At 46.3% G+C, this 15,994-nt stretch overlaps 1 protein-coding gene across 1 annotated transcript in view; it reads left to right on the forward strand.

Annotated features, from left to right (window-relative positions):
* The first annotated feature begins 1,446 nt into the window (after positions 1 to 1,446).
* The window catches only part of LOC127569637 (5-hydroxytryptamine receptor 2A-like), an 84,925-nt gene continuing 70,377 nt past the window's right edge, over positions 1,447 to 15,994 (forward strand). Inside the window, exon 1 of the mRNA XM_052014437.1 lies at positions 1,447 to 1,807. Within this exon, the coding sequence (XP_051870397.1) occupies positions 1,447 to 1,807 (361 nt within the window). The remainder of the gene's footprint in view (positions 1,808 to 15,994) is intronic.

Here is a 15,994-nt window from a genome sequence, read left to right on the forward strand (position 1 = left end):
CATCAAGTGGCCCTCAGCTTTTTGTGCCATGACACAACAAGTGCTCATCTAAATCTTTCTTGTGGGTGGACCTGTCTTCACTGCCCATCAGATTCAAGGCAGATTGTGTGTGTGTGTGTGTGTGTGTGTGTGTGTGTGTGTGTGTGCGCGCGCGCGTGCGTGCACAAGCCTTCCTGTGTAAACGAGCTTGCATGGACTGGAGACCATTGATAATGGACTCTTTTCATGGACTGCTTCAATGTGTGTAAGTGGATGGAGGACTAAAGTATCTACACCAGCCCTAATCACTACACTTTAACGACACTGACCACTTTGATTACTTTACACTAGAATGGACTTTGCGTATTTGCATATTTTTGTTCTAATTGTGTTTTTTCTTGTAAAAATTGTGTATAATTTATGTTTTTCTTGTGAATGCTGCTTATCTGACGCTATGTGCCTGTGATGCTGCTGCAAGTAAGTTTTTCATTGCACCTGTGCATACATGTACTTGTGCATATGACAATAAACTCCACTTTACATGTCTCCTTTGTGGGTTACATGCATACACTTGATTAGACCGTCCACTACAATTTAATCTTTCAAATAAACTGAATAGATCTATTTGCAGCAAGCACATCTATTGTTAACACAGGCAAGTATGTTCGCAATGTTTATGGAAGTGCCAGATCAAAATATTCACCAGCGATGATCATAGATTGAGGGACACTGTTATCGTCCCGATATTCAATGAAATATCCTCAGTGAAATGTTTTGATTAATGAGTGCGAGCAGAATGACATCACTGCAGGTAGATAAAGTATTGCTCATACAGCTATTTATTCCCCAGTTAGTGATGGAGAAATACTGCAGATGAGGAACTGCGAGCGAGGATGATGAGAGTGCTTTGCTGGAAGTCCCATACTTCCTAATACATCCACCCACACAGGACAGTCACTGCTGACTCCCTGCCAAACGAGAAGAAAGAATAACTGAGAGGAAGGCAGCAAGCACTGGAGGATGAATGAAAATCCTCGGAGCACAGACTGATCCTACCGGAAAAAATCCCTTCAAAACAAAATCCTGGCTCTGGGAAGTTCGAAATCAGCAGCTTTATCGGTGAAAGATGAATTATCCTGAGGTTATGGATATGCATGTGCAGTTTTAGTTTAGGATGAAGATTACTTTCCTGTTCCTGCAATGAGAACAGCTCTGTTTTAAAAACAGTGAAAGGGGTCACTGGGAGAGAAACAGCAGTGAATTTGCGACGGCCAATGACTTGGGTTGCGTCTGTACTTGCAGCTCGAGTCTGGGCTCTGCTTTCCCGGAGCGCTGACAGGACCGGGGTGGATGTGGTCAGAGAGAGTGGGGGGGGGGGGGGGGGGGGAGAGATGATGGATTTCCGTACAAGTCCAGGCTCCTTAGAACGATTTTGCCGATGAGTCTCATCGGACCGAAGTTCAGAGGATGAGTTCCCTAAATGAAGTGGGGAACTCCTTTAACCTGACAACCTACTTGCCCGACCCACTCCTGGAGAATCTCGCCCTGACAGCACTGGCAAACAGATCTGGGTCTTGTAACCTCACCCTGGCCCCCGAGCTTCTACAGAACCAAGCCTGCAGTGCCAGAAAGGAGAAGAACTGGCCAGCCCTGCTCATTGTCATTGTGATAATCATGACCATTGGTGGGAATATTCTGGTCATTGTGGCAGTGTCGCTGGAGAAAAAGCTTCAGAATGCCACCAACTACTTCCTCATGTCCCTGGCTATAGCAGACATGCTGGTGGGGATCCTTGTCATGCCGGTTTCTCTTATCACCGTCCTGTACGGTAAGTGCAGCGTTAAATTAAACCTTAACTTGATCTGGGTTGTCAAAATCCACGCTGCTTTTGTTTCCCTTTTGCTCTGAGTTCTGCAAAGCCAGCAAAAAGCTACGGCCAAGTAAAGCAAATCTTGGTGCTGACAATTATGTGATGAATTGATTAAAATGGTTGTGTGATTTAAACATGAACGCCTGGCTCCAGATTGGGAACGTTGCCAATTAATAATCTGAGATGTTAGGTTCTGCTTTTGACTTCGAGTAGAAGGGAAATTTTTAAACCTGCCTTATTCCTTCAACAGGCTTAAGTACTTTTACTGATCACTCTGATAGAAATAAATCTGCAACTCTCGCTGAATAAATCATGGGCCTTTTTACTGAATCTTTTTTTATCGACCCTCAAGCTCCCGAGCACTCCTACTGCGTAGATTTAAACAGTGCCATGCACGCTAGAAAAATGTTGTATGGAAAATGTCAGCAACAGCTTCTTTTAGTTAGGATTTAACACCAGTGGTTATGCAGTCTGATGGCAAATTGCTTAAAAACGTCTTTGCTTGTCCTATTTTCCTGCTAATTGAAAATGTTAATATATAAAAAAAATTTAAACAGCACCTCAAAATGATAATGTTTCACAATAATGTAATGAAATCTACCCTATGTACTTCTATGTATTTTAATGTTTTACTTGATATCTCTCCAAAGAGCCTTGATTTTCAGAATCCTACAGGTCAGTAGGATGACATTCAGCACATCATTGCTCCTCTCAGTCAGTGGAAGAACTGGCCAGTTAATCCCTCCACCTGAAAGTCAATAGTTTGCTTTTCTCCCTGTAAAGTTACTATTAAATGTGCCCCACCATTTCAGGCAGGGCACAGCAGACCAGAACAGCTATAAGTTCAGTCCACCCCCTACAAGTGTGTGTCTGATTCCCTGTGAAAAATTACTAACTTCATACTGCGGTGACAGAGAGGTTATGTTGCTGGACTAAATTTCTGAACCACTGATTGACAGTTGTGAGCCAAAATTGCTGGCATCTAGGGAATTTCATCAGTCTGGAGTGAAGGGATGAACTCAAACAGCACACTGAGACCATCATAAAGTCCGATCTGCTTCACCATGCCTTTCAGCAAGTAAATCCACCACCTGGCCTGGCCTGTGTGTAAACACAGATCCACAGGCATCTGACTGGCTGTAACCCTCTCCTCTGCAGTGGCCTGAAACAACAGTTTAGGGGCAGTTCACGGCCGGCTCAACGATCGCTTTCTTGGCATAAGAAGCCTGTCTCCTGTGAATAAACACAATCTGCTTCCATCACACTGTTTATCTGATACATTCCAGATCATAACTGGCCATTCCAGCAATGAATATACACTGGCCCTCCCACATCTGACAGTAATCCCATGCCCTTTGCTCTCTGTTCCCACCTCTGGAATGAGCTTCCCCTGACCCAAGCCTACTGAAAGCAGGATGCCTGACTGGATATTGCACAGCAGCTGAAGCAGACCCAGTGACAGATAATGTTCAGTTCCCTTCCTCCTGTTCCCTATGCTAATACCTATAGTGCCAAGAAGACCAAAAGTAATTGCAAAGAGTTATGGACAGAGCCCAGTCCATCACACAGACCAATCTCTCCTCCTTTGACTCTGTCTACACTTCCCACTGCCTCGGAAAAGCAGCCAACATAATTAAGGAACCCTCACACCCCGGTCATTCTCTCTTCTCGCCCCTCCCATCAGGCAGAAGATACAAAATCTTGAGAGCATGAACCACCAGACACTAGGACTTTATTCCTTGGAGCGTAAGAGACTGAGAAGTGACCTTACAGAAGAGTACAAAATCATTAGGGGCATAGATAGGGTGAATACACACAGTTTTTTTGCCAGGGTTGGGGAATCAAGAACTAGAGAGCATGGGTTCAAGGTGAGAGGAGAGAGATTTAATCAGAAACTGAGGGGCAACTTCCTCACCTAGTGGAATGAGCTGAGCAAGTGGTTGAAGCAGGTACTATAACAATATTTAAAATACAGTTGGACAAGTACATGGATAGGAAAGGTTTAGAGGAATACGGACCAACAGCAGCCAAGAAAATCATGGACCCCTCCCACCCCAGTCATTCTCTCCCCCCTCCCATTGGGCAGAAGATACAAAAGCTTGAGAACACATACCACCAGGATCAAGGACAGCCTCTATTCTGTTGTTTTGAGACTCTTGAATGGACATCTTGGACAAGAAAGATGAACTCTTGATCTCCCAGTCTACCTCATCGTGACCCCTGCACCTTATTTGTCCGCCTGCACTGCACTTTCTCTGTAACTATAACACTATATTCTACATTCTGTTTTCCCTTTGTACTACCTCGATGTACTTATGTATGGAATGATCTATCTGGGTGGTGTGCAAACAAAAGCTTTTCACTGTATCTTGGTACTTGTGACACTAATAAACCAATTGCCAATTAACAGCCTCTCACATTGTCCCTCCCCTTCCAAGAGTCCACACATACATCCTCCATGTTCCAGCACTGCATTTCTGCTCCTTCTTCTCAGTTTTTGTTGACACCATGCTCTTTCTTCCAAAGTAGATCAGTTCACCCTTCTCTGCCACTGTTTCAGGGGTATGTCCCACCCTTCTGTATCCTGGCCTGTTACTAACTACATCACTGGTTACCACCTCATCTGAGGCATTCAGATTAAGCTCTGTATACTCATCCACTGAAAGGGATCAAGGAGGGAGAGTGGCGATCTCAGCACCAACTGTTGGAGGACATCAAGGGAGTTCACTTCAGCTATCCTGATGGCAGTCTATATCACACCACAGACGGACATGAAGCCTGCACTCAATGAGCTATACTCCATAGTCAACAACCTTGAGACAGGATACCCTGAGGCCCTCTTCATCATTGCAGGGGACTTCAATCAGGCCAACCTCAAGAGTGTGTTACCAAAATACTATCAGCACATCTCCTGCTCCACCAGGGGCGCCAACACCCTTGACCACTGCTATACAACCATCAAAGGTGCCTTTTGAGCCACCCCTTGTCCTCACTTTGGGAAATTGGACCACCAGGCTGTGCTCCTCCTCCCTGCATAGAAACAGAAACTGAAATGGGAGGATCCGGTACGGAGAGTCGTGCAGTGCTGGTCTGAGGAAACAGATGAGCTCCTGCGTGACTGCTTTGAGACAGTGGACTGGTCCATGTTCAAAGACTCAGCTACCAGCCTTAATGAGTATGCCACCACCATCACAGACTTTTTCAGCAAGTGTGTGGTGGACTGTGTACCAAAGAAGACAATCCGGGTGTTCCCAAACAGGAAACCATGGATGAACCGAGAGATCCACTCCCTACTGAAGGTGAGGACTGCTGCACACAAATCTGGTGATCCTGATCTGTACAAGAAATCAAGGTATGACCTTCGGAAAGCTATCAGGGATGATAAGAGGCAATACCGCCTCAAAATAGAGTCCCTGACCAGCTGTCAGTTATGGCAAGGCTTACATGCCATAACAGGCTACAAGACGAAGTCGGGCTGCATAGCAAACAACAGCGCATTCCTTCTGGATGAACTTAACGCATTCTATGCGCGTTTTGAACAGAAGGGAAGTGGATTGTCACCATCCACCCTGACAGCCACCAGTGAAGCTGAACCTGTGATCACAGTGGAGGACGTAAGATCAGTCTTCCGGAGAGTGAACACAAGGAAAGCACCTGGCCCAGATGGTGTCCCTGGCCGTGTGCTCAGATCTTGTGCTGATCAGCTGGCAGAAGTATTTGCGGACATATTTAACCTCTCCCTGCTTCAAGCTCAGGTTCCCACCTGTTTTAAGAAGACCACCATCATCCCGGTACTGAAGAAAAGCAAGGTAACATGCCTCAATGACTACCGACCAGTGGCTCTGACATCCACCACCATGAAGTGCTTTGAGAGGTTGGTCATGGCACACATCAACTCCAGCCTCCCAGTCAATCTTGACCCACTGCAATTCGCCTATCGCCGAAACAGGTCTACAGCGGATGCCATCTCCCTGGCCCTACACTCAGCTCTGGAGCATCTGGACAGTAAAGACACCTACGTAAGACTATTGTTTATTGACTACAGCTCTGCCTTCAATACAATAATCCCAAGCAAGCTTGTCACCAAACTCTGAGACCTAGGACTCAACACCTCCCTCTGTAACTGGATCCTTGACTACTAACAAACAGACCGCAATCAGTGAGGATAGGCAGCAATACCTCAGGCACGATTATTCTTAACACTGGTGCCCCACAAGGCTGCGTCCTCAGCCCTCTACTCTACTCCCTATACACTCATGACTGTGTGGCCAGATTCCGCTTGAACTCCATCTACAAGTTTGCAGATGATACCTCCGTTGTAGGCCATATCTCAAACAGCGATGAGTTGGAGTATAGGAAGGAGATAGAGAGCTTAGTGGAATGGTGTCATGACAACAACCTTTCCCTCAATGTCAACAAAACAAAAGAGCTGGTCATTGACTTCAGGAAAGGGGGCGGTGTACATGCACCTGTCTACATCAATGGTGCTGAGGTCGAGAGGGTTGAGAGCTTCAAGTTCCTGGGAGTGAACATCACCAACAGCCTGTCGTAGAAGCCAAGGCCAAGAAAGCCCACCAGCGCCTCTACTTCCTTAGAAGGCTAAAAAAATTTGGTCTGTCCCCTTTGACTCTCACCAACTTTTACAGATGCACCATAGAAAGCATCCTATCTGGAGGTATCACAGCTTGGTACAGCAACTGCTCTGCCCAGGACCGCAAGAAACTGCAGAGAGTTGTGGACACAGCCCAGTGCATTACGGACTCCCCTCCTTGGACTCTGTCTTTACCTTTCGCTGTCTTGGTGTAGCAGCCAGCATAATCAAAGACCCCACCCACCTGGGACATTCTCTCTTCTCTCCTCTTCCATCGGGTAGAAGATACAGGAGCCTGAAGGCATGTACAACCAGACTTAAGGACAGCTTCTACCCCACTGTGATAAGACTATTGAACAGTTCCCTTACACAATGAGATGGACTATGACCTCATGATCTACCTTGTTGTGACCTTGCACCTTATTGCACTGCACTTTCTCTGTAGCTGTGACACTTTACTCTGTACTGTTATTGTCTTTACCTGTACTACATCAATGCACTCTGTACTGACTCAATGTAACTGCACTGTGTAATGAATTGACCAGTACGATCGGTTTGTAAGACAAGCTTTTCACTGTACCTTGGTACAAGTGACAATAATAAACCAATACCAATACCAATACATCAGTGGATGTGGCAATTTGCCCAGGTACTCCCAACTCCACACAGAGTGGGCGAACACATCCTGGGCAGGTTCTGCTCCCAGCAGCCCAACGTCAGGCCTCAGTAACCCAATGCCAGGTTTCAGGGACGGGACAGTCTACACCCACAGTGACCCTCTGGTCACCCGCTTTACTGAGAGCTCGGCTCAAGATCTTTTCACTGTCCTTGACAGAAAGCAGAATTCCAGAGGAGAGGAGAGGGAGCTAGCCCGAGGCAGCAGACAACGTCTGATCGACAATGGTGTCTGCTGTATCTCCAGGGGCTGTCTGACTTGGTGATCATTGAGGGGCTCCCCATATACACAGGGGCAGCAGTGGGCATTGGAGACCAGGGCTGGTCAGGGAGAGGGAGGGTGGCAGGACAGTGTGCTAGAGAGTCTGGTCACAGAGATACCAGCGCAGGAACCCTGTAGTGGCACAAGAGCATTCTGTGGTACCCACTCCTGCACCCACCTCCGGGTCAATTCATCCACTATACCCACCACCAGGATTGGTCTGCCCCGTAACCATTCCAGGATCGGTCCATCCCCTGTACCCACCCCCTGGTGTTGATCCATCCCCTGTACCCACCCCTGGGATCAGTCTGTCTCCTGTACCCACCATCTGGTTTGGTCTGTCCCCTATACACATTCCCTGTACACATCCCTGGGGTTGGTTCAACCTTTGTACCCAGCTGCTGACTTGATCTGTGCCCTGTACCCATCCCCAAGTGTCAGTCCGTCCCCTCTACCATCTGCCAGGGATCAGTCCATCCCCTATCCCACCCCACTGGGATTGGTCCATCCCATGTACCCACCCCCTGGAAGTGGTGCATCCCCTGTACTCAGCCCAGGCTTGGTCATATAATCATAGAGCAATGCAGCACAGATACAGGCCCTTCGGCCCAACGAGCCCAGTCGACCATGGTGCCAACCCAGTTAGTACCAATTCGCTGCGTTTGGCCCATAACCATCAAAGCCCCACACCCTCCATACAACCATAGAACCATAGAACAATACAGCACAATACAGGCCCTTCAGCCCACCATGTTGTGCCGACCTTCAAACCACACCTAAGACTATCTAACCCCTTCCTCCCACATATCCCTCTATTTTAAATTCCTCCATATGCTTATTTAACAATCTCTTGAACTTGACCAGCGTATCAGCCTCCACCACCACCCCAGGCAGCGCATTCCATGCACCAACCACTCTCTGGGTGAAAAACCTCCCTCTGACATCTCCCTTGAACTTCCCACCAATTACCTTAAAGCCATGCCCTCTTGTATTGAGCATTGGTGTCCTGGGAAAGAGGCGCTGGTTGTCCACTCTATCTATTCCTCTTAATATTTTGTATACCTCTATCATGTCTCCCCTCATCCTCCTTCTCTCCAATGAGTAAAGCCCTAGCTCCTTTAGTCTGTCCTCATAATCCATACTCTCTAATCCAGGCAGCATCCTGGTAAGTCTCCTTTGAGCCCTTTCCAATGCCTCCACATCCTTCCTATAATGAGGCAACCAGAATTAGACACAGTACTCTAAGTGTGGTCTAACCAGAGTTTTGTAAAGCTACATCATTACTTCGCGGCTCTTAAACTCGATTCCATGATTTATGAAAGCTAACATCCCATAAGCTTTCTTAACTACCCTATCCATCTGTGAGGCAACTTTCAGTGATCTCTGGATATGAACCCCCAGATCCCTCTGCTCCTCCACACTGCCCAGAATCCTGCCATTAACCTTATACTCCGCCTTGGAGTTTGTCCTTCCAAAGTGTACCACCTCACACTTCTCCGGATTGAACTTCATCTGCCACTTCTAAGCCCAGCTCTGCATCCTATCAATGTCCCTCTGTAAGCTTTGACAGCCCTCTACACTATCCACAACACCACCGATCTTTGTGTCATCTGCAAACTTGCTAACCCACCCTTCCACCCCCTCATCTAAGTCATTAATGAATATCACAAAAAGTAGAGGTCCCAGAACCGATCCCTGTGGGACACCACTAGTCACAGCCCTCCAATCTGAATGCACTCCCTCCACCACAACCCTCTGCTTTCTACAGGCAAGCCAATTTTGAATCCACACAGCCAAGCCCCCCTGGATTTCTTGCCCTCTGACCTTCTGAAGAAGCCTACCATGTGGAACCTTGTCAAACACCTTACTAAAATCCATGTAGACCACATCCACCGCACTACCCTCATCAATCTTCCTGGTCATCTCCTCAAAGAACCCTATCAGGCTTGTGAGGCAAGATCTTCCCTTCACAAAGCCATGCTGGCTGTCCCTAATTAGTCCATAATTCTCTAAATGCTCATATATCCTATCCCTTAGAATCCTTTCTAACAGCTTGCCCACCACAGACGTAAGACTCACTGGTCTATAATTCCCTGGACTATCCCTACTACCTTTTTTGAATAAGGGGACAGCATTTGGCACCCTCCAATTCTCCAGTACCATTCCCGTAGACAACGAGGACTCAAAGATGCCAGTGAATGGTTCAGCAATTTCCTCCCTCACCTCGCGAAGCAGCCTGGGGAATATTCCGTCAGGCCCTGGGGACTTATCTGTCCTAATATTTTCTAACAGCTCCAACACATTGTCTCTCTTGATATCTACATTCTCTCGAATATTACCCTTACCAACACTGTCCTCAGCGTCATCAAGACCCCTCTCCTTGGTGAATATTGAAGAGAAGTATTCATTGAGAACCTTACCCACTTCCACAGCTTCCAGGCACATCCTTCCACCTTTGTCTCTAATCGGACCTACCTTTACTCTAGCCATCCTTCTGCTCTTCACGTATGAGAAAAAAGCCTTGGGATTCTCCTTAACCCTACTCGCCAAAGCCTTTTCATGTCCCCTTCCTGCTCTCCTCAGCCCCTTCTTAAGTTCCTTCCTTGCTACTCTATATTCCTCATGAGCCCTATCTGATCCTTGCTGCTTACACCTTATGTATGCTGCCCTCTTCTCCCTAACTAGTCGTTCCACCTCTGTCGTCACCCACGGTTCCTTCACCCTGCCATTCATTCCCTGCCTCACCGGGACAAATTTATCCCTAACATCCTGCAAGAGATCCCTGAATATTGACCACATCTCCATAGTACATTTTCCTTCAAAAATGTTATCCCAATTTACACTCTCAAGTTCTAACCTTATAACCTCATACTTTGCCTTTCCCCAATTAAATATCATCCTGTCCTCTTTGCTCCTATCCTTGTCTATGACAACACTAAAGGTTATGGAGCAGTGGTCACTGTCCCCCAAATGCTCACCCACCGAGAGATCTGTCACCTGACCCAGTTCATTACTTAAAATTAGATCTAATATGGCATTCCCTCCAGTCAGCCTGTCAACATACTGTGACAGGGATCCACCCTGAACACACTTAACAACCTCTGCCCCATCTAAACCTTTGGCACTAAGCAGGTGCCAATCAATATTTGGGAAGTTGAAGTCTCCCACGATAATAACCCTGTTATTTTTGCATCTCTCCAAAATCTGCCTCCCAATTTGCTCCTCAGTATCCCTATTACTACCGGGGGTCCTATAGAATACTCCCAGTAGAGTAACTGCTCCTTTCTTTTTCCTAACTTCCACCCATACTGACTTTCGAGAGGATCCTTCTACATTATCCACCCTTTCTGCAGCTGTAATAGTATCCCTGACCAGTATCGCCACCCCTCCTCCTCTTCTCCCCTCCCCCATCCCTTTTAAAACACTGAAAACCAGGAATATTCAATATCCATTCCTGCCCTGGTGTCAGCCAAGTCTCTGTGAAAGCCACAATATCGTAATCCCATGTATTTATCCAAGCTCTCAGTTCATCACCCTTATTCCTGATACTTCTTGCATTTAAGTAAATGCACTTTAGCCCATCCACCTTTCTACATTTATACCCTATACTCTGCTTCTCCTTCCTCAAAGCCTCTCTGCCTGTTAGATCTGACTTTTCCCCTTCCACTTCTTTCTCTGACCTACCCCTCTGCTTCCCATCCCCCTCGCAAACTAGTTTAAACCGTCCCAAACCACCCTAATAAACCTGCCTGCAAGGATATTGGCCCCCCTCGGGTTCAGGTGTAACCCATCCTCTCTGTACAGATCCCACCTTCCCCAGAAGAGATCCCAATGATCCAAAAATCTAAAACCTTCCCTCCTGCACCAACTTCTCAGTCACGCATTTACTTGTTCCTACCTTCACTATCACGTGGCACTGGCAGCAGCCCCGAGATTGCTACCCTTGAGGTCCTGTTCTTCAGCCTTCTGCCTAGCTCCCTAAAGTCACTTTTCAGGACATCATCCCTCTTCTTACCTATGTCGTTGGTACCATCTCCTCCTATTCCTACCTTCACCATCACGTGGCACTGGCAACAATCCCGAGATTGCTGCCCTTGAGGTCCTGTTCTTCAGCCTTCTGCCTAGCTCCCTAAACTCACTTTTCAGGACCTCATCCCTCTTCTTACCTATGTCGTTGGTACCATCTCCTCCTATTCCTACCTTCACCATCGCGTGGCACTGGCAACAATCCCGAGATTGCTGCCCTTGAGGTCCTGTTCTTCAGCCTTCTGCCTAACTCCCTAAACTCACTTTTCAGGACCTCATCCCTCTTCCTACCTATGTCGTTGGTACCAACATGAACCTTCCATATACCTATCCAAGTGCTTCTTAAATGATTATATTGTACCTGCCTCAACCACTTCCTCTGGCAGCTTGTTCCATATACTCACCACCCTCTGCATGAAAAAGTTGCCCCTCAGGTCCTTTTTAAATCTTTTCCCTCTCTCCCTAAATTTATGCCCCCTATTTCTGGACTCCCCTGCCCTGGGGAAAAGACTGTTACCATCACGTTATCTATGCCTCTCATAATTTTAAACATTTCTATAAGGTTGCCCCTCATTCTCCTATGCTCCAAGGAATAAAGATCTAGCCTGGCCAACCTCTCCCTATAACTCAGTCCCTCTAGTCCTGGCAACATCCTCATAAATCTGTTCTGCACTCTTTCCAGTTTAACCACATCTTTCCTATAACAGGGTGACCCAAAATCCAAGTGCGGCCTCACCAATGACTTATATAACTGCAACATAATGTCCCAACTCCTTTACTCCATGTCCTGACTGATGAAGGCCAGCATGCTAAACGCTTTTTTGCACCACCCTGTCCACCTGTGATGCCACTTTCAATGAACTATGCACTTGTACTCCTAGGACTCTCTGTTCCATTACACTCCCTAGTGCCCTACCATTCATAGTATAAGTCCTATACTGGTTTGACTTTCCAAAATGCATCACCTCACACTTATCTGTATTGAAATCCATTTGCTACTCCTTGGCCCACTCTCCTAATTGATCAAGATCCCCCTGTAATCTACGATAAACTATCAACAACACCTCCTAATTTTGTGTCATCTGCAAACTTACTGATCAAGCCTTGTGTATTTGCACCCAAATCATTTATATAAATAACGAATAACAAGGATCCCAACACCGACCCCTGCAGCACACCACTAGTCACCGGCCTCCATTCTGAGAAACAATCTTCAACCACCACCCTCTCCTTTCTACCTCCGAGCCAATTTTGAATCCAACTAACTAGATCTCCCTGGATTCCATGGGACCTAACCTTCCAGACCAGCCTACTATGCTGGATCTTGTCAAGGTCCTTGCTAAAGTCCAAATAGACAACATCCACGACCCTACCCTCATCTACCTTTTTGGTTACCTCTTCAAAAAACTCTAAAAGGTTTGTCAGGCATGATTTTCCATGTAAAAAGCCACACTGTCTATCCAAATTCTGGTAGATCCTGTCTATCAGAATTCCCTCCAGGAACTTCCCCACCACTGATATCAGGCTGACCGGCCTGTAGTTCCCTGGGTTGTCCTTGCTACACATCTTAAACAATGAAACAACATTAGCCACCTTGCAGTCTTCAGGAACTTAACCAATGGCTAATGATGAAGCAAATATCTCCTCAACGGCCTCTGCAATTTCTTCTCTTCCTTCCACAATGTCTATGTATGCACTTGATCAGGCACTGGGAATTTATCCAACTTAATGCGCTGTAAGGCTGCAAATACCTCCTCTCTGGCAACAATGAATTTCCTCTAAAACATCTCCACCAGTTTCCTTTCTCTTGAGCAACCATGATTTTCTCCTCAGTAAATACCAAGGAGGAATATCTGTTGAAAATTCCACCCATCTCCTGCAGCTCAAGACATAGGGACCTGCTCTTTTCCTGGTCACACTTTTACTCTTTATATATCTAAAGAACCTCTTGAGATTTTTCTAACCTTACCTGCCAGATCACGTAACGCTTTACAGTGCCTGCGACCCAGTTCAATTCTGGCTGCTGTCTGTAAGGAGTTTGTATGTTCTGCCTGTGTCTGCATGGGTTTCCTCTGGGTGCTCCGGTTTCTTCCCACGTTCCAAAGACATACGGGTTAGGAAGTTGTGGGCATGCTATGTTGGCGCCGGAAGCGTGGCAACACTTGTGGGCTGCCCCCAGAATATTCCACGCAAAAAAGATGCATTTCACTGTGTGTTTTGATGTATATGTGACTAATAAAGAAATCTTTTCTTTGCCCACCTGATTTCCCTCTTAGGAGTATTCTTAATCTTTTTATAGTCATGAAGGGATTCACTTATTCCCCAACCTCCTAAACCCAATGTATGTTTCCTTTTTTTTCTTGACCACAGCCTCAATATCCCTCATCAGTCAAAGTTCCCTAAACTTGCCAAGTTTACTCTTCACCCTAACATGTGCTGCTCTTGGACTCTTGATATCACACTCCTGAAAGCCTCCCACTTGCTATTTGTTCCTTTCCCTACAAACAGGCTCACCCAATCGCCCTCTGTTAGATCCCACCTAATTCCCCCAAAGTTAGGACCCTAACCTGTGGACCTGTCCAATCCTTTTCCATCACTATCTTAAAACTAATAGAATTATGGTCACTAGAACCAAAGTGCCCCCTGACTGCCACTTCAGTTACTTGACCTACCTCGTTCCCTAAGAGGAGGTCCAGTATTGCACCCTCCCGAGTAGCACCCTCTATATACTGATTCAGGAATCTTTCCTGGACACATTTCACAAATTCCACCCCGTCTCAGTCCTTAACATTGTGGGTAGTCCAGTCAACTCCAGGGGATTTAAAATCTCCCACTAATACTATCCTATTATTTTTAAACTCTGAGCAATTTCTCTACACACCTGCTCCTCAAGTTCCTGCTGACCACTGGGGGGTCTATAATACAGCCCCACTAGAGTGTCCCTCCCCTTCTTGTTTCTAAGTTCTACCCATGTAGCCTCACTGGACGATCCCCAAGGATGTCATCTCTAAGCATTGCTGTTACCTCCTCCCTTATCAAAAAGGCAACACCCTCTCCTCACTTACCTGTACCTCTATCACTGCCCAGTGGACAGTGACAGAAGGACTATCACTGGACAGTGGTCCTACCCATTGAGGACAAGGCAGCAGGCACACAGGACACCACCACCTGCAGGTTCCCCTCCCAATTACGAAGCTGCCATGGAAAGTATATCAGGGGTCCTTAATCATTCCTGGGTCTAAATCCTGGAATCCCCACTCCCCTCCCACCAACAGCACAGTGGGTGTACATTCACCAGAAGGACTGCAGCAGTGGACTATAAATTCTGGAATGCCCACAATGGTCAGATCTAGTCAGGGAATTTACTATGTTTAAAGTAATCATCATTCCCTGAATTTTCTCCCTTGGCCAATTTCATATTCTATGCAGCCTCTTGCTCACTTGATCGTATGGGTGTGATTTCTGATATCAAATCTTTTATGTGATACTTCATCATACTTAACATTTGATCCAGTGAGTTGAATTTAGATTCTGTACACAAAGCATGTGCGGTGTCATAAATTTCTCATGTTGTATCTGTCTCATTTAGTCAGATTGAATAATGAAATATTTATCTTTAATGCCTGGCACTTTCAGTCTATTTGCATTTTGACAAGAAGCAGAAAAGACAAAGTTCAGAGGATTTATTGAGGTGCTCCTGGTGCACCTGCTGCTGTGCTGAGACTGCACCTGGAATGCTGTGTATAGGTCTGGCCTGTCTACCTCAAGAAGGACAGGTAATGGAGGGTGTGTACAGAGATTCCACAGGTCCTGGGATAAGCAGGGATTTAGCAGACAGAGCTTGTAATGTAATTAGTAATTGGTTTATTATTGTCACATGTACTGAGATACAGCTGTTGTTTGGGTGCCATCCAGAGAGATCATTCCATAAATAAGTATATCAAGGTAGTAAAGAACAACAGCAGAATAGCAGTGCAGGCAGACAATAAGGTGCAAGGGCCATGACGATGTAGATTGAGAGATCAATGGTTCCTCTTTATCGTCCAAGATGTCCATTATAGAACAGTGGGATAGAAGCTGTCCTTGAGCCTGGTGGTATGTGTTCTCAAGCTTTTGTATCTTCTGCCTGATGGGAGGGGGGAGAAGAGAGAATGACTGGGATGAGAAGGGTCCTTGATTATGTTGGCTGCTTTACCACAGCAGCAGGTAGTATAGATGAAGTCAATGGAGGGGAGGCTGGTTTCCATGATGGACTGAGCTGTGTCAACAACTCTCTGAAATTTCTTATGATCCTGGTCAGAGCAGTTGCCATACCAAGCTGTGATGCATCTATGAAAATTGGTGAGAGTCTTTGGGGACATGCCGAATTTCTTTAGCCTCCTGAGGAAGTAGAGGCATTGGTGCGCTTTCTTGGCCATAGTGTCTACGTGGTTGGACCAGGACAAATTGTTGGTGATAGTTACACCTAGGATCTTGAAGCTCTCAACCAACAACATAGGTAGAGAAAGGAATGAGGTCCTGAAAAGAGACTATAGAGAATTAGGAAGGAAGTTGAGAAGCAGGACCACAAAGGTAGTAATTTCCGGATAAC

The sequence above is a fragment of the Pristis pectinata genome, chromosome 4 (genome assembly GCF_009764475.1).
Source record: "Pristis pectinata isolate sPriPec2 chromosome 4, sPriPec2.1.pri, whole genome shotgun sequence".
NCBI classification, from domain to species: domain Eukaryota; kingdom Metazoa; phylum Chordata; class Chondrichthyes; order Rhinopristiformes; family Pristidae; genus Pristis; species Pristis pectinata.